A 22,633-nucleotide genomic window follows, 5' to 3' on the forward strand; every position below is an offset into this window, starting at 1 on the left:
GATTAGGATGCAGGTAGATACATTTAGACAGACTGCTGTACTGCATCTGTTTTTGTATCTGCTCACTGTATCCAACAATCTACTCATTTTTCCCTCCCTAGTCTCCATTTCCATAATATACCTATCCACAAGGTAGGAATTGGAGCATTTACTCAAACATGTGACATGAAATGCTAATGGCACTATTATAAAATATGATTAGTATGATTCCCGGTAGAATAAATTTCAGATAGACTCAATTCATGCACTGCAGTGGGTTCAAGGTAACTTCTGGCTTTCTGGACTGACTGCTTTTCTAATTTTTCAACTTGGGCAGCGAAACTGAAAAACACCAATCTTTCAGTAATAAAGATACTCAAAATGAATATTTGTTTTACTGCAATGTTACCTCAATAAAACAAACATCTCATTTTTTTAATCTAAATATATTTTAAAAATGCCTTTCTTGCCCTCTTAGCTGCTGCATAAATTGGAAAACTGGCTTGGAGGATTTAAAGCCCAGCACTGTGAAGGTGCGGAATCATTTTGTCAAGTCATTTATCCCAAGTGGCTCAATCGAGCACCAAGTTAATCTAAAAGTCAATTGATGATCGTTGCAATTAGTTTCCAAGTCAATAAGCTTAACTAGAGGAATAGTCGCAGTCTTTTGTTTAAATATATACTCGATTTTAAACTCTCCGCCCCACCCCCCAATCTTTTAACTTACCGTTTCTCTTCTGGTTTCCTGCTCCAACCTTGCGTTTCAGAGCAACTTCAAAAAGAAAATTACCATTTGATCAGCAAAAATCAATTCCAACGGCCTGATTTTCAGCCAAACAAATGGCATAAATGTTCAGGGCAATGATTTGGCATGCATAACTGAATTTTTGCAGCACTTTTCAGCAAACAAAGGGACTGCTAATGGATGCGTATAGTCATTGATAACTTCTAGGTCAGCTAACTCATTAATGGGATGTTAAGCATCAATCTGCAATGGAGTCTATCACTAGGTCTGTATCCATATAACTTTTAAGACAAGGTAGTTTCTACAAGTCTATAATTGGATACCCACTTATGAATCAACATATACCTGTGCAATTTGTAAGCAAATAGTTAAGGAAGTGATTTATACACTGAATTTTATACAAAATTAAATGGCAAACTGCATTTTTTGCCTTAGCACTATTTTTGATTCAATTTGAAAACATGCATGCGTTAATTATAAAAGTATCTAGTGTAGGATAAGTGTCAAAACTTTTATACATGCTTTCAAAATTGAAATGTACCTGATGCATCGGAACCAGAACCAGATCGGGTGGCAGATTCTCCGTCAGAAAACGAGACAGACTCCGAGTCAGAGTCACTGGCTTCACTACGCGTGTCATAATCCTGTTCATGGCCTTCCTCCTTGCTTTCTCTAGGATCTCTTTCTCTGAAATCACCTTGTTCAGACATATCCCGTTCATATTCTTCCTCCTCTACTTCTTCCTCCCCCTCCTTCTCTTCCTCAGCATCATCCTCATCAGGTTTTATCTCATCTACTGCTTCATCTTGGTTTTCTTGGTCTTCAGATGAGGTATTTCCATCAGTCTCAACCTCTGCTTCAGACTGATAATCAGAATGAACCTCTTCTTTAGAGGAATGGCTTGATCTATGCACTTTTACACTTTCGTCGACATTCCTTATAGTCTTCTGCATTAAAAATATAAGTTTGGTAAAATAGGTATTTTCAAATTAAATAACATCAGAGCACTATCAACCAAGACAGGTTATGTATACAAAAAATGTTCGCCAGCATTATATCCCTTTCTGCTGTTCTCTGTTTTAGCAATCTTTGTTTCTCTGGTTCCGTCTACACCTCTCCATCTGCAACCGGAATGAACTCCAGGCCTTCCACAACTTCAAGCAGATATCTCCAATTATAGACCTCTTCCATGGAGCTCTCTATTTTTCAGATGTGCTAGAGCAACAAAAGTAAGTGTCTCATTGCAATGCATCCATACAGGATCATTGGTTGCAATGGGCTACCTATTATCTGTTTTTACTGTGCACACTCACTCACTGTTGGAACACTTTTTAAGAGATAGGACTTGACTGTCATTGTATTTACCCCGTGACAACCATTCCTTGAAGTCAGGAAAAATGTAAACAATCTTGCTCCTGTCTAACTGCTATTTGCCAGAACTAGTGGCTTCGAACAGCAGGAAAATGTCAATGCTCTTAGTTGAAGGTGGGTGCACAGCATGGAGGGTCTTTTATTCCAGAAAACACGGTAGATGCAAACATCAACTATTTTAGAAACTCTACTCAGCTTTGCCTTACCATGCTATAAGTTTCCGACTCATCTGGAGTTGGTGCTTTAGTTTTTCTGTCGGACTCTCTTCTTCTACTCCCCACTTTGTCAGTTCGATCTTTCTGCGACTCCCTGGAACTCCCACCCTGTGTATGGTTCTTTCTGTCACTGCTTGCAGTTTTGCTTCGTTCATATCGCTGGTATTCATCCTTCTTAAAGGTCGATACATGTCTACCTTTTGAAATAGAAGCCTTTATGTTGTCTCCTGCAGACGGGCAGGAAGATCTTTTGCTAACTTGTCGCACCGAATGGCTTGAAGATTTCTGCCTTTTCCCATCACCACTGTCAGCCCTCTCCTTTTCATTTTTTCTTTTTGATGCTGTTCAATAAAGAAGGTTAACATCCTTTACATCTCAAAAAAATGTAGCAGTTATATACACAATCAAAATCATGACAAGTGAAAATATAATGGTTCAGTTGTATGGAGAGACTAGTTGTAATATCTATAATTAAAAACAAAATGATTAAATAATACATGTGCTTTCATGGTTTTATACGCAATAAAGATATTCTCTGCAGTTGTGAAGAGCTGCTGAAATAGCCTTTTGTCATTGGTAGTTTCACAAGTTAAAACACATTAAATACATGCTTTAAAACATCCATTTTCTCTATTGTCCATTCATCAAAAGCTACTATTCTTGATAAATTACAACACGTGACCATTCAAATAAAGAAATTGTGACTGGGCTGTACTTTGCCTTTAGCGTAGAAACAGCCAAGACTGAGGTAACGAGGCAATACACATACTAAGCAACCCAAAACAAAGCATGAGACACAATACATGTTGTACCTCTCCAATCCGGGACTCTTTGGTCCGGCAACATCCCTGGTCCGGCATAATTCCCAACGAGGGGCCGCGACCCACGCTGTCTTGGGCTGGCTACTCCTCTTCTCCCCGCTGTTCCTCCAGAGTCGGGTCGGCGCGCTATGTCCTGGGGCTGGCCGCTCCTCTTCTCCCCACTGCCCCCTCCTTGGTCGGATCAACGTGGAGAGGGAGCGAGGCGACTGACTGAAGTGCCGAAGCTGGGCCTGAGAAATGCTGCGCAGTAGGAGGGGCACTTACTCCAAGTAAGCGGCATTTACTCACCAATAACCTGTTCACTGATGCCCGGTTTCGGTTCCGTCAGGACCACTCGGCTCCAGACTTCATTACAGCCTTGGTCCAAACATGGACAAAAGAACTGAATTCCAGGCACGAGGTGAGAGTGCCTGCCCTCGACATCAAGGCAGCATTTGACAAGAGTGTGGCATCAAGGATCCCTAGTAAAACTGAAGCCAATGGGAATCAGGGGGGGAAATTCTCCACTGGCTGGAGTCATACCTAGCACAAAGGAAGATGGCTGTGGTGGTTAGAGGTCAATCAGCACAGCCCCAGAACATCGCTGCAAGCGAGAGTCTAAACACCGATTACCATTGCCGAATCCCCTACCATCAACATCCTGGGGGGGTCACCATTGACCAGAAACTTAACTGGACCAGCCACATAAATACTGTGGCAACAAGAGGTCAGAGGCTGGGTAATCTGTGGTGAGTGTCCCACCTCCCGACTCCCCAAGCCTTTCCCCCCCCCCCATCTACAAGGAGTGTGATGGAATACTCTCCACTTGCCTGGATGAATGCAGCTCCCATAACGCTCAAGAACCTCGACACCATCCAGGACAAAGCAGCCCACTTTGGCACCCCATCTAACAACTTAATCATCCACCCCCTCCCACCGTGGCTGCAGTGTGTACCATCTACAAGATGCACTGCAGCAATTCACCAAGGCTTCTTCGACAGCACCTCCCAACCCACGACCTCTACCACCTAGAAGGACAAGGTCAGCAAGCACATGTGTACACCTCCACCTTCCTCTCCAAGTCACATACCATCCTGATTTGGAAGCATATCACTGTTCCTTCATCGTCGCTGGGTCAAAATCCTGAAATTCCCTCCCTAACAGTACTGTGGGAGTACCTTCACCACACGGACTGCAGTGGTTTAAGAACACGGCTCACCACCATCTTCTCAAGGGCAATTAGGGATGGCCAATAAATGCTGGCCTTGCCAACGACGCCCACATCCCGTGAACAAATAAAAAAAAAGGCTTCTGCATGGAACGCATTTTCAGCAACACTCGGTAAGTCTAGAGTACTGCTGACAACGCTAGGTTCGGCATGACCTCCCATGGTGCGGAAAATTCTCTGGTACGTGCCGGACTGGAGAGGTACAAATGTCACCCTTAAACTTGTGATTCATTTAAAAATCTCAAAAACTTTTCTTTATTAAAGTTCGCAGCTCACAAATTAATGCTGAAACGAACCCGAAGATCACGATCTTTTTTCTTAAAAACAATCGTAAACCCACACTGAAAAAATAAGCCCTATTACAGGTCATAAACAGAACCAGCTCAGCCTTGGACGCATCAAACCAAGAAATTTTATTGCATCCACAACACGAGCAAACCAATTGCACCCTGTCACGATGACTCAAAGGGCTCTTGGATGGCATTGCCGGAACTTTAAAAACTCCAGAATATGCACCAAAAAGTTCCATTACGTCAAACTTACCTTTCTTCTCACTAATGTCTTGTTCACTTTCGGGGTTATAAAGCTCATCATCTTGATCAGGAGCTTCCGTCAAGATATCATCCAAAACGTTGACTTCACCATCTGAAAGACAAAAAATTCAACTGTTTCCTTACATTTTTGCTTTGTCGCAAGTCTGCTTATAATAAATTACAAAGGGTTGGATGTTGCAATTTTATAAAGAAACTTTAGACAGCATTTCAATGCAACCTTTGATAAGAATAAACTAGATGAATATGTTTACTGTTGTATTTTCAATCTGGAAAAACTCTCACTTCACATTTCCACTCTATAAACATTCCTTTTCTCTGAATGTGATGCCTCGTCTAATCCCACTCCATTGCTTGTTCCCTACACCCTTTAATGTTGCTCTTTCGCGAGCAACTATCCATTCCTGTTTGAAAGTACTTACGGACGGCAGCAATTGTGGCAGATAATTTCATTCTTACTACTCGTTGTATAAAGACTTCTTTTTAAACCTCAACTTTTATTTTTTTATAATTATCTTCAATGTGTGCCTACCATCATCATCTCATCATTCAGTAGAAACTCTCTACCACCACTTCATAATCTTGAAGCCTTCAAACCTTCATAGCTCAGTGAAAAATGCCAACTTCTCAAGTCTCTTCTTGTAACTATAACCCCTCACCCTAGAACTGTACACAGTACTAATTAAAGCCCCCCCCCCCCATCCCTTGCTCCACTTCGACTGGCAAGGCCCCATGCAAATATAAAGTAGAGTCCTGCAAGGCTCAATGTTTTGATTATTTGGATTGGGGGCAGAATACCAAATCAATAGGTTGAAGGCCTATTTAGATAAGTTTGGAGAATGGGCCTATGTATGGCAGATTTATGATGTAGTTGAGTCTCAGAAATCAACTACCTGCAGTTGGATTAGTTTCTTGAGATGGATAGAGAGGAGTACGTGAATGAAATACATAGGCCAAGAGTTAGATTGAATGTTATCAAGTATTTCTTTTCCAAAGACTCACCGTCCTCTGGTTCAAGTAGGAGGTGAGTATGGATTCCGGAAATTCTTAAAAACAAAGCTGGACAACTGTAAAATCTCTGCACCAGCAAGTGTTAAATGCTAGTCCATCAGCCAGCATTTAATAAATACAGTCCTTAATTCCCAGATAGCAACAGCAGTACCCAAAGACTAAAAAATTAACAGATCAGGTCACTGCCATTGAGATTAAACTAATTGTTGTTTCTAACCTCAAAACTACAGCTGGATTTCCTGCTAGATCATGTCCCAATTTTTTTTTAATGTACACTAGGAATAGAAGAAACAGTGCAGATTTGCCTCAGCAATAACTTGTGCATTTTGGAATAGAAGTATTGCATTTTGTATAAAAATGTATTCCAGATGCTGTGTCAGCAATCAATTCCCCAGCTCATCTAATACTCTCTCCAAAATAAACTGCTCAAAAAACACTTGCATGTGTTTTCTCAATTGTCAGCTTTATGTACTTGGCTACTCTGTGGCTAGATGAGGCAGGTTAACAAGAACCAAATTAAGGCTAATATTCATAAGGGGAGTCATCCCCAATGACCTGGCCAATATTTATCCCTCAATCACCGTTATCTGGTCATTATCACATTGTTGTTTGTAGGAGTTTGCTGTGTGCAAACTGGCTGCGTGTTTCCCACATGACTACATTCCAAAAGTACTTCATTGGCTGTAAAGTGCTTTAAGTTGTCCAGTAGCCATGAAAGGGGCGATATTAATGTAAGTCTTTTCTTTTATTACATTACATGATACCAATACAGTAGTTTTCCTCCAACTCAGTTAATGGTAGAAAAACCCACCCGACAATCCATCCACACTCAGCTGTGATCTTGTCTCAGTGATTCATGCATGCTCGTCAAATCGGATTGCCCTTCAAGTGCAGCATACCAGTTCCACTGTCACATTGTACCATAAAATGCAAGATGCTACAATTGGCTTTTACCTCCTTAAGGAGGAGAAAGTAGGGAAAAAGCAGCCAGGACACTGACATATCATAACTATGATAGCCACCAGTCAACCAATTTGCCAACAGATTGTTTGACACCCCTGGACTAAACAAACAGCCCGGGGGGGCCATTTCTGACCAACGGAGTGCTGTTCTCAAGAGTGGACGTGGGTCTCCTAGCCTCTGCTTTTGACTGCTCGGGGAACTGTGCCTTTTAAATTTTGTGGTACATCATCAGCACCCCCTTCCTGCTCAGGGCTAACTAGAAACGGGACCAACTGATAAAGAGGGACATGCAGTGGAGAGGTTCAGGCTTGGGCTGGAGGAGGCTGAACAGTCTAGGATGCAGGACATTAGGAATCTGTATTGGGAGATCAAGACATGATTGGATATTGTGACTCGGGGTGGAGGGCAGGTGACTGGGATGGAGGAGGGCGTGTAGGAGAATGGGACTTGGGTAGTAGGGGAGAGGGCGACAAGGGACTGGAGAATAGGGGCTCACGGCAAGGGAATTGGGAGGGAGGATATGTGGGGTGCAGAATTTCTTGAAAAGCCAGGAGCAGCAGCACCAAGAGAGGAGCAGCTTGGTGAGTGAAACCTGGGGCTCTACTATGGGTAATTAGTGAATTATTCCCACTGGTGGGCAAATGGGGATACAAAGAGACAGTCAGTTGTGCAATAAATTGCAAGTCCTTTTATACCGCAAGCTCCAATCACCACAGGCTGGGATAGGAGGTGAGCAGCACTTGATCTAGATATTTTAAAGAATTTTAACTCTTGGGAAGAGATACAAACCAAGTAACACTCTTCCTTTAATGCAGATAATGCATGGCTGGCAGATGCCTGGACTAAATTATCCTTGTTTCGGTAAAGGGCCAGGTTCCAACTCGCTACTGGGCAAACAGTAGTTTCACTTACGTATGGGGAAGGCGACAAGAAAGATAGTGCCGTTCACAACCTCAGGACATCCCAAAGCACTTTACAACCAATTAAGTATTTTTTAAGTAGTCAATTTTTCAGTGAATTTTTACACAGCAAGCAGCAATTTTATAATCAGTTTTAGGCATTAGTTAAGGGATAAATATTGGCCAGGACATCGGGGATAACTCCCTGCTCGTCTTCGAAATTGTGCCATGTGATCTTTTACATCCACCCGAGGGGAAAGATGATGTCTCGGTTTAAGTCTCATTCAAAAGACGGCACGTCCGACAGTGCTGCACTCCCTCAGCGCTGCACTGGAGTGTCAGTCTGGATTTTTGTGTTTAAGTCTCTGGAGTGGGACTTAAACCGAGGCGAGAGTGTTACCCACTGAGTCACAGCTCCTGATCGTACATCGGCTGCAACACAAACTCTCTGCAGCAGCCGGGCCCTGGTGCTCTCTCCAGCGGGACAGAGGCCTTGGCGAGCGGCTGACATCAGTAACATGGCGGCAGCAGCCCCCCCGGAGCTGTCCAAATGTGGAAGGGACTCGGGCACGACACCGCTGGGAGAGGTGGGCCGCAGACAGAGCGACGGGCACACGGACCTCAGTCAGTCCCCTCTCCTCTCCTCTCCTCTCTCCGAGGCCCGGATCCGGGCGGCCCCGCGGCGGCTCTATCTCGTTTCATTTAAACAAAAGAGGCCCAGGCCCAGGCCCTTCCCCTCTTCCGGTCTCAACCACAGAACATGGGGAGAGCGATGACGGCGCGCTTGTTTACCTTTATCGTCCCGACTCTCTGCCGCCATGGGTGGGTCCGCCCCGGGGCTGCTGCTGCTGCTGCCGCCGCTCCTGCTCCTGCCGCCGACCGTCCGCTGCTCGCAAAATGGCGCCGTCAAAGCAGGCCGCCGTGATCCCACAGGCCTCCGCGCCCTCCCGCGTCACAATGCGCGCCCCCGCAACGTCACAATCAGCATCTGCGGCCCGTTCCCCGAGCCTTGGGGTGACACGTTAACCCAGTGGAGTTATCATTGTAGTTAGCAGTGGGGTGAACCTTGGCTTCATCAAAAACAATGTTTCGCTGATTTAATCCACCATAACCGAACTCTGCCACCACAGTTAAAACAAATAAACTGAAAATCTGCAATGATAAATTGCTGGAATATAACAACATTTCTGACAAAAGGTCCACACCTGATACATTGGCCTGTCTTTCCTGATAGTCTTGTTCTGCAATAATACTTCAATTTTTTTCTCCATGATCTCCTATGTGACTGTGATCATGGTAAACTATTCCTTCTCAACCTGCCTTCAGCCTTTGACATGGTTGACTACACTATCATTCTCCAATTCCTCTCTTCTGTTGTCCAGCTGGGTGGGACTGCACTTGTCTGGTTCCATTCTTATTTATCCATTCGTAGCCAGAGAATCACCTGTAATGGTTTCTCTTCCTACTCAAACCATTACCTCTGGAGTCCCCCAAGGATATATTCTTGGCCCCTTCCTATTTCTTGTCGACATGCTGCCACTTGGCAACATCATCCGAAAACACATCAGGTTCCACATGTACGCTAGCGACACACAGATCTACCTTACCACCACTTCTCTCGACTCCTCTACTGTCTCTAAATTGTCACACTGCTTGTCCAACATCCACTACTGGATGGGCAGAAATTCCCCCAACTAAATTTTGGGAAGACCAAAGTCATTGGGGTCGAAATTCTGCTGGCACACCCCCCGACATTTTTGGAGCCATCACCGCCGAAATTTTTGCGGTGGGCCCCCAATCAAAATTCAGCAAGAAAAATGGCATCCTACGCTAAAGCGCAACTGCAAATCCCAGTTGTGGGTGTCTTGATTGAAGCGGGATCACCATGGAGAAATTCAGCATTTTGTTAATGTGGCGATAACGAGCCAGCTGCTCCCTGGCCTTCTTAAAGGCCAGAGTTTGCAGCTAGGCCCTGAGGAGGGAAGGAGTTGAGTAGCAGGATGGCTGGTGCTAGTGGACCAAGGCGGGCAAGTCGCTTTACTGATGCTGAGCTGGAGACCCTCATGCAGGGTGTTGAGGGTAGGAGGAGACTGATTTATCCTGATGTGGGGAGACCAACTTGTGAGCTGTTAAGCAATGCATGGAGGGAGATTGCAGGGGAGGTTTCAGGCACCTCCATTCATAACAGGACTCTGATGCAGTGCATAAAATGCTTGACTGATATCATCCGTCTTATGAAAGTGAGTACCTGTTCCACCTACTGCCGACCTTGCACCTGCGAGCCTCTCCTTCAACATTCTCTTATTTTCCATCCTCACTGTTTAGTTGCTGAAGCAGCATTTCATTGTTGACAACTCCATATAAATATACTTGTGTGTTGTCGCAATGGAGGCTCCCTTTCATTTCACACTTACAGCGGCATGTCAGGGACAAACATTGGGCATTCATTTCTGATGCGTCATCACAGTGGTACTTGCCCACCATTGTTTGTTTTGCCGGCCAAACTGGCTCACAATAGTGTTATGTTCAGAATAACTCCAAGACTGTATACTGTAAGCTCAAATTGTTGTGACCTTGATCTCTAATGTAACTCCAGAGTGAGGAAGCAGCACGGTAGACTGCCTTTTATACCTGCTTGCCTGGGGTGTGTAGGTGACCCTTGGGTCTCTAACAGGTGTGCCCCCTGGTGGCAAGCCTTCCACACTAGTAAAGTTTACATACATAACAAATAGAATGGAGCAAAGGAGGACTGGTGGTGACATCCAGGTCCTCACCTTTTGGAGGAGAGGGTTGAGGCGCTCGTGGGTGGACATGGTGCCTTCCCTGTAAGCCAGGGTACTGCTGAGAATGCGCCAGTGCCTATGGTACCTTTCCTTCTGGAAGTCTGCTATTTGCACGCTCCATGCATCAATCTCCCTCTCATGGCAGCCCTTCTCCCATTTATGCTTGCAGATAAGAGACCAAGTGGCAGCACACCCTGCACAATGGAAAGTGAGGAGAGATCTTGCAGACCAGCTGGAGGCCTGCATGAGACCCTTCTCCACATCGTAGCAGACATCTCAAGTAGCAGCAGTGAGAACATTGAGGGCTCAAGCTCTCTGACAGTATCAAGAACACTCCATTGTTTGGGGATGCGACTGATGAAGAAGAGGAGGACATTGATGGCACCAACGCGTCACTGTTTCCATCCACACGCATCAGCTCAGATACTGGAAATGCACGGTCTGATATCGTTGACGTAGTATAGGGGTCTGCACCGGGGCCTAACGGGCTGCAGCATGGTGACGGGCCGAGGCAACCTCAGGTGCCATCTCTCCAAGGGCAAGTCCGCACTGGAGTTGTGCTGAGGAGGACTCGGATAAGCCCATCGATGTTGCAGCTTACCAAAGAAGGGTGGAGGCCTTGCATTCCCAGATGTAGGGGGCACTGACAAGGGTGCCAGAGAGGCTGTTGGAAGTGGTGAGGAGTCCACCTCCCGCATAGTCGACAACTCTGCACACTCCATAGAGCCCATCATTGCCGGTTTGAACGAACGAGGGAATGAACGCATCGATGCTGGATTGGAGAGGATGTCTACGGGCCTGGAAGCTCAGAATGCTCTTATGTACTCTGGGCAACAGGGCACAGAGTGTCATACTGCTGCCATGGAGCGTCAAACTGCTGTCATGTCTGCTGGCTTTGAGACTGTTTGGCTGCTCTGATGCAATATCAACTCCATGCTACCCGACACCTCTGTGTTGCATTCGCAGCTGGGTCCACAGTGGACCTTCCGGTGTCGCAGCACACCACCGACCTGACCTCCCTCAGCTTGATGGTGCTGGTAATGTGCCACCCCCCAGTTAGTGACTCAGGCTCCGGGGACCAGGATCCTGATGTGATCTCTCAGGATCACAACATTCCTGGCCCCAGACCTGCCACTCCGCCAGTGCCTCTACTATGGCCTCGCCCGAGCCAAGTAAGACTAAACCCTCCCAGGAGGGTGCTGCCCAGTCTGCACCCGGCCCTTCCAGGCCCAAAGGTGGTCGAGGGCATCTGACAAGGACATCTGTAGCTCCGACACAGGAACCACAGCAGCCTTCCCAGACCCATGATGCAGCCACAGGGGAGACACGTAGGTGTAGTATTAGGATAGGCACATGTAAGAGGTGTTAGAATATGCACAGGGGTAAAAAATTATGTTGTTAGTTTCAGGTACAGTTTTTTTGTTCTATTGTCTTTTTGTACTGACTTGCATCATGTCATAAATCTTTATTTTTTGCACATATATCTGGGCAGGAATTTCATTTGAGAGTGGGCAATTCTGTGTGAAGGTATTCATTGGGATGGCCATAGAAAATAGGAGCTAAAGGCTCATGTGTGGATGAGATTGTGAATCGAACGGCAATCAGACATGTCTGCACCTCCCTTGTAGGGTTGCGATGGCGACGACGTCTCCTGGCTGGATGGTAACGGGGATCCGCCTCCTCCTTCTCTTGTGCCTCCTCCTCCTCATCAGGTGGTACTGCTCGCTTGACCTCCATCAGCTGACCCCTCATTGAGGGCCAGGTTGTGTAGCATGCAGCAGACCACCATTAATATGGAGAGCCATTCAGGAGACTACTGCAAGGTGCCACCAGACAGGTCCAGGAAACGGAACCTCAGCTTGAGGATCCCAATACAGTGCTCGATGATTCACCTGGTGCCTGAATGAGCGTCATTGAAGGCATGCTCAGCCGCTGTCCTGGGGTTCCATAGTAGAGCCAGCAGCCAGGTGGACAGGGAATATCCCTAGTCCCTAAGCAGCCATCCACAATCTTGATTTGGGCTAGTGAGGAGGGCAGGAACTGTCATGTATGTAACCATCATGCAACTCCTGTACACTGTACTTCTACCCGAGAAATGCACACCCTGACCACAGGGGGTGAACTTGTGGGAGACACTCCTCACCTGGGTTTCCAGGTATAAAAGGGGAGGTCCTACCCAGGGTCAACACTCTTTTTGGCCCTGGGAATAAAGGTTAAGGTCACATAGTGACTGTGTCTGCAGTACATGCCTCGTATGAGTTTGTAGTACGGTGCAGGGGACACCACATTTGGCGACGAGAAACGGGAATCACTGAACCACGAGGATGGCCACCGGTAGCACCGGAACGTTACTGTGTGGGTGAGGATTGGGACGACTTCGTGGAAAGACTCCAACAGAGCTTTGTCACGAAGGACTGGCTGGGAGCGACAGCGGCTGACAAGCGGAGGACGCATCTACTGACCAGCTGCGGACCACAGACGTATGCACTGATGAAAGACCTGCTCGCACCCCAAAAACCAGCGGACAAGTCCTTTTAAAGAGCTCAGCCAGCTGATCAGTGAGCATCTCAAGCCAGCGAGTAGCGTATACATGGCCCGGCACCAGTTCTACACACACCGGCGTCGGGAGGGACAATACAACTCTGATTTCGTTGCGGACCTGCGGCGCTTGGCCAGTCTCTAAGTTCACAGACGCCTGCAGGGGGGGGGAGATGTTAAGGGACTTTTTCATTGAGGGCATTAATCATGCCGGGATTTTCAGGAAGCACATAGAGGCCAAGGACTTGACTTTAGAAGGAGCGGCATTGATAGCTCAGACCTTCATGGCAGGGGAAGAGGAGACCAAGCTAATTTACGCGCGCAGCCCTGGTCCCAATGTGGCGATAGACCAGCGAGTTAACATTGTGAACGCAGTTAGGGACCCCGCAGGCAGACAAGGGCATTTTGAAAACACCCAGGCAGCAACAGACCCCAGGGTGGGCCCGCAACAGGGACAATGGAAAGGGGATCGGCAATTCACGCCATCACGAGGAACAATGCGTCCCGCGATGGGACCATTAACATCCACCATCAGAGTGCTTGGAAACAACCAAATGGGCAATCAGAGAGGAATGCCTGGTAAAAGTCCCTTTGTTAACAACAGTCTCCGCTCATGCTGGAGGTGCGGGGGTAGACATACTGCGAAAAGCTGCAAGTTCCAGCAATATACCTGTAGGATTTGTAACATCAGTGGACACTTGGCCAGAATGTGCAAAAAGGCTGTGGTGAGGCTAATCTGCGAGACAGAGGAACCAGACAAGGGGTCTGCAATGCAGGATGATGCCTGGGGAAATGCCATGGATGCTGAAGTTCTGCGGGTTCATGTGGCTGACGTCCACAGCTCATACACTAAAACGCCACCTATGATGATGAAAGTTTTATTGAATGGCATCCCGGTGCGCATGGAGCTGAATATGGGAGCTAACCAGTCACTTATGAGTACCCAACAATTTGAGAGACTATGGCCACAGAGCTAGCAGGCCCAAACCGGAACGCATTGACACGCTACGGACATACACCAAAGAGATCATCCCAGTGCTAGGCAGTACAAACTTGGTGGTAACACATAATGGATTACAGAACCGGCTGTCACTCTGGATCGTCCCTTGGAATGGCCCCGCGCTCTTGGGGAGGAGTTGGCTAGCCGAGATGAATTGGAAATTGGGGGATGTGCACGCCATTTCAACTGTGGAGCGAAGTTCATGCTCACAGGTCCTACAAAAATTCGGGTCAGCGTTTCAACCCGGTGTCAGAACATTCAAGGGCACTAAAGGAGTGATGCGCATCACTCCGGATGCTAGACCAGTGCACCACAAAGCCAGAGCGGTGCCGTATGTGATGCGTGAGAAAATTGAAAGTGAATTGGACAGGCTGCTCAGAGGGCATAATTTCGGCCGTTGAATTCAGCGACTGGGCAAAGTCCCATCGTTCCTGATCTTAAAGCAGATGGCTCGGTCAGGATTTGTGGCGACTACAAAGCCACCATCAACCGACTTTCGCTGCAAGACCAATACCCGCTCCCGAGAGCGGAGGACCTTTTTGCCACGCTGGCAGGTGGCAAGCTGTTCACAAAGCTGGACCTCACTTCGGCCTACATGACTCAGGAACTGGCTGAAGAATCCAAGCTTCTGACCACCATCACGACGCATGAGATTATTTATCTACAACAGGTGTCCGTTTGGCATTCGTTCGACGGCAGCTATCTTTCAGCAGAACATGAAAAGCTTGCTCAAATCCATTCCTGGAACAATCTTATTCCAAGACGACATCCTTATAACTGGTCAAGACACCGAGGAACTCCTCCACAACCTGGAGGAGGAGCAACGCCGACTGGACCGGGTAGGCTTGCGGCTGAAAAAGGCCAAGTGTGTGTTTTTGGCCCCAGAGGTCGAGTTTTTTGGCAGGAGCTATTTACAATATGCATCAATAATTTAGATGAAGGAATTGAGTGCAATATATCCAAGTTTGCAGATGACACTAAGCTGCGTGGCGGTGTGAGCTGTGAGGAGGATGCTAATAGGCTGCAGGGTGACTTGGACAGGTTAGGTGAGTGGGCAAATGCATGGCAGATGCAGTATAATGTGGATAAATGTGAGGTTATCCACTTTGGTGGCAAAAACACAAAGGCAGAATATTATCTGAATGGTGGCAGATTAGGAAAAGGGAGGTGCTTCATTAGGCTTTGAAAGTTGGCATGCAGGTACAGCAGGCAGTGAAGAAGGCAAATGGCATGTTGGCCTTCATAGCTAAGGGATTTGAGTATAGGAGCAGGGAGGTTTTGCTGCAATTGTACAGGGCCTTGGTGAGGCCTGACCTGGAATATTGTGTTCGGTTTTGGTCTCCAATCTGAGGAAGGACATTCTTACTATTGAGGGAGTGCAGCGAAGGTTCACCAGACTGATTTCAGGGATGGCTGGACTGTCATGAGAAGAGACTGGATCAACTGGGCCTTTATACACTGGAGTTTAGAAGGATAAGAGGGGATCTCATAGAAATGTATAAGATTCTGACGGGACAGGTTAGATGCGGGAAGAATGTTCCTGATGTTGGAAGTCCAGAACCAGGGGACACAGTCTTAAGATAAGGGGTAGGCCATTTAGGACTGATGAGGAGAAACTACTTCACTCAGAGTTGTTAACCTGTGGAATTCCCTGCCGCAGAGAGTTGGTGATGCCAGTTCATTGGATATATTCAAGAGGGAGTTAGATATGGCCCTTACGGCTAAAGGGATCAAGGGGTATGGAGAGAAAGTGGGAAAGAGGTACTGAGGTGAAGGATCAGCCATGATCTTATTGAATGGTAGTGCAGGCTCAAAGGGCCTACTCCTGCATCTATTTTCTATGTTTCTATGTTTCTTCTCGGAGGGTTGTAAATCTATGGAATTCGCTGCCTCAGAGCTGTGGAAGCTGGGACATTGAATAAATTTAACACAGAAATAGACAATTTCTTAAAGGTAAGGGGTTATGGGGAGCGGGCAGGGAAGTGGCCTGAGTCCATGATCAGATCAGCGATGATCTTATTGAATGGCAGAGCAGACTCGAGGGGCCATATGGCCTACTCCTGTTCCTATTTCTTATGTCCTTACGTTCTTAAAAAGCTGGCAGGGGCACTGTCCAACAAAAAGTTGAGTTTTTAAAGCTAAATTTGGTGGCGTGGCTGCTGTAGTGCAGTATTTAAAATTAATACTAACACCAGGTTTGGATTCGAAGATTCAAATAGTCTTTAATTTCTTGCAAGGGAGAGTCAAGTCTGCAGTCAACCTGTTGCTGAGCTATCCTCACTTGCTCTCTCTGAACAAAGAAACACAGGGTTTTTATACAGTTCCTCAGCCTATAATGGCCATACATTCAATACATGAGACATACACTGATTTGAATGGTCAAAACCCTTGTCACTCAAAGTAAAGGTACGATCCTGACCATGCCTATCTCCAGTACTTTTCCATAAACGTCACTGTGTCCCAAAAGTTCATTAGCACATTGGAATGTTATCTTGTATCTCTTGCCTTGACCAGATGGAGTTTTTCCATTGTGTCACTTTTGACCCCTTGCCCTGTTTATCTGCCCCTCTGGGTTTCCTGTGGTTCAACAGTTGGGCCTCCTGTAATTGTCCTCCGGTTACACAGCTTGTAATAATTAATCATTCTGATATGTTAGTTCCATTTAAACACCCTTATAAAGTTGATCACTACAAAAGCCTATGTCAGCTCGTTTTAATTCCGAGATCTATTCTTAACCCTTTAATTATAACCGAGCTCGATAACCCCACTTCAGTCCCCACTTTTGGTACTTGCCCAAGATTACCAACCTAATTCTACTTCATGCTGTGTCCCCTGCTCCATTCTGTGGTGATCAGCCACACGGTTTAGGGGACTCGGAACGTGACCTTCGTCTCAAAGTATTTCAGGGTTCTCTGCTAACAACTTTCGCTGTTCCATAATTAAAGCTTTTGCTTTTCTCCTCTGTTGACTCTCCTCTGCATGCCATGCATAACCCAATTCCCCATCCAATAGCTAGCCCTAACTGTAAGATCACCAATACATGAGAAACATAGAAACTTAGAAAATAGGTGCAGGAGTAGGCCATTCGGTCCTTCGAGCCTGCACCACCATTCAATAAGATCATGGCTGATCATTCACCTCAGTACCCCTTCCCTGCTTTCTCTCCTTGATCCCTTTAGCCGTAAGGGCCATATCTAACTCCCTCTTGAATATATCCAACGAACTGGCATCAACAACTCTCTGCGGCAGAGAATTCCACAGGTTAACAAATCTGAGTGAAGAAGTTTCTCCTCATCTCTGTCCTAAATGGCTTACCCCTTATCCTTAAACTGTGTCCCCTGGTTCTGGACTTCCCCAACATCGGGAACATTCTTCCTGCATCTAACCTGACCAGTCCCATCAGTATTTTATGTTTCTATGAGATCCCCTCTCATTCTTCTAAACTCCAGTGAATACATGTCCAGTCGCTCCAGTCTCTCCTGCGATCCCGGGAATCAGTCTGGTGAACCTTAGCTGCACTCCATCAAGAACGTTCTTCCTCAGATTAGGAGACCAAAACTGAACACAATATTCCAGGTGAGGCCTTACCAAGGCCCTGCAGTAAGACTTCCCTGCTCCTATACGCAAATCCCCTAGCTATGAAGACCAACTTGCCATTTGCCTTCTTCACTGCCCGCTGTACCTGCATGCCAACTTTCAATGACTGTACCATGACACCCAGGTCTCGTTGCACCTCCCCTTTTCCTAATCTGTCACCATTCAGATAATATTCTGCCTCCCTGTTTTTGCCCCCAAAGTGGATAACCTCACATTTATCTACATTATACTGCATCTGCCATGCATTTTCCCACTCACCTAACCTGTCCAAGTCACCTGCAGCCTCTGAGCATCCTCCTCGCAGCTCACACCGCCACCCAGTTTAGTGTCATCTGCAAACTTGGAGATATTACACTCAATTCCTTCATCTAAATTATTGATGTATATTGTAAATAGCTGAGGTCCCAGCACTGAGCCCTGCGGCACCCCACTGGTCACTGCCTGCCAATCTGAAAAGGACCCATTTATCCCAACTTTCTGCTTCCTGTCTGCCAACCAGTTCTCTATCCACGTCAATACATTACCCCCAATATCATGTGCTTTAATTTTGCACACCAATCTCTTGTGTGGGACCTTGTCAAAGGCCTTTTGAAAGTCCAAATACACCACATCCATTGGTTCTCCCTTGTCCACTCTACTAGTTACATCCTCAAAATTCCAGAAGATTTGTCAAACATGATTTCCCTTTCATAAATCCGTGTTGACTTAGACCGATCCTGTCACTGCTTTCCAAATACTCTGTTATTTCATCCTTAATAATTGATCAGCCATGAACTCATTGAATGGCGGTGCAGGCTAGAAGGGCTGAATGGCCTGCTCCTGCACCTATTTTCTATGTTTCTATGATTCCAACATTTTCCCCACCACTGTTGTCAGGTTAACCGGTCTATAATTACCCGTTTTCTCTCTCACTCCTTTCTTAAAAAGTGGTGTTACATTAGCTACCCTCCAGTCCATAGGAACTGATCCAGAGTCGATCGACTGCTGGAAAACGATCACCAATGCATCCACTATTTCTAGGGCCACTTCCTTAAGTAATCTGGGATGCAGACTATCAGGCACTGGGGATTTATTGGCTTCAATTCCATCAATTTCCCTAACACAATTTCCTGACTAATAAGGATTTCCTTCAGTTTCTCCTTCTCCCTAGACCTTCTGTCCCCTAGTACTTCCTTCGTGAAGTCAGAACCAAAGTATTTGTTCAATTGGTCTGCCATTTCTTTGTTCCCCATTTATAAATTCACCTGATTCTGACTGTAAGGGATCTACGTTTGTCTTCACTAATCTTTTTCTCTTCACATATCTATAGAAGCTTTTGCAGTCTGTTTGTATGTTCCCAGCAAGCTTCTCTCATACTCTATTTCCCCCTCCTAATTAAATCCTTTTGTCCTCCTCGGCTGAATTCTAAATTTCTCCCAGTCCTCAGATTTTCTGCTTTTTCTGGCCAATTTATATGCCTCTTCCTTGGATTTAACACTATCCTTAATTTCCCTTGTTAGCCACTGTTGAGCCACCTTCCCCATTTTATTTTTACTCCAGACCGGGATGTACAATTGTTGCAGTTCATCCATGTGATCCTTAAATGTTTGCCATTGCCTATCCACCATCAACCCCTGAGAGAATATACGAATCCACAGATGTATATTCACATTAATTCCCCAATTCCATACATGTTCCCACTATTGAGTGGCTTTCAGGATTTCTTCATTGTCCTTTGAATGCTGTATGGAATCTTCCAAAATTTCATGATGACGATGCATGCTTTTCTCAGTGTCCTTTTTCAATTGCGTCAAATGTTCTTTGAGACGGGGAATGTCTTGATAACTTGATATGTCATATTGTTCCATTTCATCATCCCATCTCGGGTTGTTTAAAGTGATGTTCTTGATGCGTTCCTCTCTTTGTGGGAATAGGTATTGATGGCCTAGTTTGGCCACAGCTTTAGACATAAAACAAATTAGGTTGTGGGATCTCACATATGACATTACTATGCTTGTACTCATTTTTCTTGGTAGGTATGCAGTACGTCCCATCATCCTGGGCTGCCACCTCAGTCCCTCCCTGACTAAGGGGGCTGATTTCTAACGTGCGATTAACTGTCTCAGTGAACCCACATGCTATACATTGCCCTCCTTCCATGGGGTGTGCGCACACTATCACATCCAAATATTGCGTGCAACCATCAGTTTGCACCCCTTGAAATGTGTCAGAGTTTTACCGCATAAGGGGGTGTATCGTGGAATTGAACCCAGGATTGGCCTTGTATTTGGCCTTATATGTTCTGTACTGCCCAGAGGTTCAGCATCTGTACCCTCTATCTGTGGGATAGCTAGAATCATACCTATTTCAATTCTCTGGTAATACAATTACTTTAGGACAAGAACACTTGTGTTGTCCTACGAACATCACAGAGGGTAACACCGTCCTTAGTCCATTTGGATAACTGCTCATTGGATAATTAATTGGGTATTTTCCTGTTTTATCTGGTTTACATTGTATCGGATGTTCCCTATTAACCATCTGCTGTACATTGCACATATAAGTTCTTTGTGTTTCTTGGGTTAGATCCTATAGTCGCACACACATATATTGATAGTTTGGACATGAGGCTCTCTGATTTCCTTGACTTGCAGCATTTGTGTGGTGACCTCGTCCTCGGTTTCTGACAACTGTGAAGTCTGATTGTTTCTCTTTCGTAAAAGGGTTCTCAAACGTTGGGCTAAATCTTGAACTTCTTGGTCTATACTGGCTATGCCAAATGTGTTAACAGCTGTCACCCTCGCCACATACCGATAGTGTGTGTTGGTTGTTAGATAATAGATAAAATAAAAACCACACATCGTCTGAATGAACCATGAGACTATCTCAATCATATGTACCATAAGTATCACCTCAGCGTCTAGCCATTGTGACCCTCTGTTCCCCATTTCGCTTAATGCACATTTACTTGGTTCTCAATTGGCCCAATTAATTATCCGAATTCATTATATCTTCCCTTTGGCAGTTACACTTTTAACTCCTTTCTCAGTGATATTTACTTGCCTACGCAAATAATTACTTAATGAAACCCACGCCCCAAGTCTCAGTTTGGACTGGTTCCTGTCACAATGGGACAAGTCAAGTTGGAACTGTACTGGTATTCCCGGTGTATGGTGCTGACACAATATTCACCCTTCCCTCGTTATACAGATCGTACAGGAAAATGCTGTCCCGCAATTACCTTCATGGTGCAATTCCATGTTATCCCATCCATCTGGATTAATTTCCCGTGTTCATTGTATCCTACTAAATTTTCTCAGGCATGCTTGAGTAATACCCTACAATCTCTAACGGGGATGATGTCATTCTGTTCCTATAAATTACACTTGTGCCACCGGGTACACCTGTACCAACCTTCTGACTTGGCACAGAGTCTTTGTAAGTTGATAAGTGGACGTTGCCCTAGGTCTTGATCAGTTACCCAGAAAGAGAACTTTCCCTCTGCAATATGCTGCAGGTTTCCCTGGGCTTGTTCCACTAACCAAGATCCATACATTACTTCCAGCCGTTTCATTGAAGACGATTTGTTTCCCTTCTATAATCTCGTTTACCCCCTTTTTTAGCATTAAATCAGTTGCAACATATTAATCAGCCTCACCGCCTTCTGTTATGATTCTCCCCAATAATCTCGGCATTATTCTTAACAATCAAGCCCATCACCCTCCCTGAATTCAGTGCAGGTGGTACTGGCCCTCTGCCAAAATCCCTTGATCATTCTCCCATGAAGCTGTGCTGTTTTAGACTTGCACCACCCAGGTAGTTCCACTTTGGTCAGATTCAATATTACAGGAACGACTTTGTGATGTAAATCATGGCACAATATCACCTGAGTTGCGATTACCATTAGCCCATTTGTTGGCCCTGGGATGTGTTTATGACAAACAATTTGCTTTTCCCACAAATCTGTTTATTCGTTGGAGAAAGAGCCCTTGGATGAGTCTTTTTAGTAAAAAAAACCCTCCACTGCTTGTACAACCGCGATCCTGTCCTTGCACCCCTTGATATAATGGGCGGTTACAGTGGTATGATTACCATGCCACTGTAAATGTACCCCTATCCTATACTTTCGGCCATCCCTACTTCTACCCTTCACGATATGTCTCTTACTACCTTGTGAGATTGGTGGGGTTTGAGAGGTATGTCTGTGGACAGGAGGTAGTTCCAAATCCGGGACCCGAGGAGATTCTTTCAGCACCCGTGTCCTGTCCACCTCCTTTTGGATCATACTGTACCTGATTAGGTGGAGGTATCCCATTAGGCACCCCTTCTTCCTCATTCCCCTGGAGAGGATGAATCCCACTTCTGAGATTTACTCTCAGTTATGGTGGTGTGCCCTCCTGACCCCTCAGGCACAATCCACTAACCTCTTTAAACAACATCACTTCTTCCCGAGAGTCACCTACTTAAAACAAAAGAAACACAATCTCTGATGATTCTCTTCAAATTAAGAAGATTTCCAATATTCAAAAGTATTGCCCACTGAGTTAAAACAGAGTTCACAGCTGCTTGTGAGTTAACTTCCTTTGTTTCGAAAGCTGACAAACACAGACACCATCAGTCAATGTCGACTTCAGCCTACAGCCTTTTTCAGTTTAAACCATCCAGTTAAAAATGTTACTTTTGTAAAGTCTCCATGTTTTTATTCTCAAAATAAACATTCAGAAAAACAACTTTGCACATAATAGTATTTCATCCTTTTCTCCCCAGTTACACATTGGTCAGAATTTTTTTAAACCATACCAATTATTAATGTGAAATGCCTTATGTCCAGAACTAAAGACTCTCCACACAATTTACATCAACCAGAATTTGATCATGGCCATAATAAAAGTCTGTTTTTTAATGGGTTAATGAACCTCAGTAACTCCAATATTAAACTTCCCAATGCCACTTGGAAAAGGGAGAGGAGCCACA

General features: G+C 45.5%; 1 protein-coding gene across 4 annotated transcripts in view; it reads right to left on the minus strand.

The window, feature by feature from the left end:
• ythdc1 (YTH N6-methyladenosine RNA binding protein C1) overlaps nt 1-8,694 on the minus strand; it is a 43,600-nt gene extending 34,906 nt beyond the window's left edge. For all 4 annotated transcript variants that reach the window (XM_070886226.1, XM_070886218.1, XM_070886211.1 and 1 more), the window contains exons 1-4: nt 8,555-8,694; nt 4,882-4,983; nt 2,302-2,651; nt 1,266-1,671 (exon numbers count right to left, since the gene is read on the minus strand). In XM_070886226.1, the coding sequence (XP_070742327.1) occupies nt 1,266-1,671; nt 2,302-2,651; nt 4,882-4,983; nt 8,555-8,582 (886 nt within the window). In that variant the 5' untranslated portion in view covers nt 8,583-8,694. The remainder of the gene's footprint in view (nt 1-1,265; nt 1,672-2,301; nt 2,652-4,881; nt 4,984-8,554) is intronic.
• Between the last annotated feature and the right edge of the window lie 13,939 nt (nt 8,695-22,633).

Source organism: Pristiophorus japonicus, chromosome 1, assembly GCF_044704955.1.
Source record: "Pristiophorus japonicus isolate sPriJap1 chromosome 1, sPriJap1.hap1, whole genome shotgun sequence".
Classification (NCBI taxonomy): Eukaryota; Metazoa; Chordata; class Chondrichthyes; family Pristiophoridae; genus Pristiophorus; species Pristiophorus japonicus.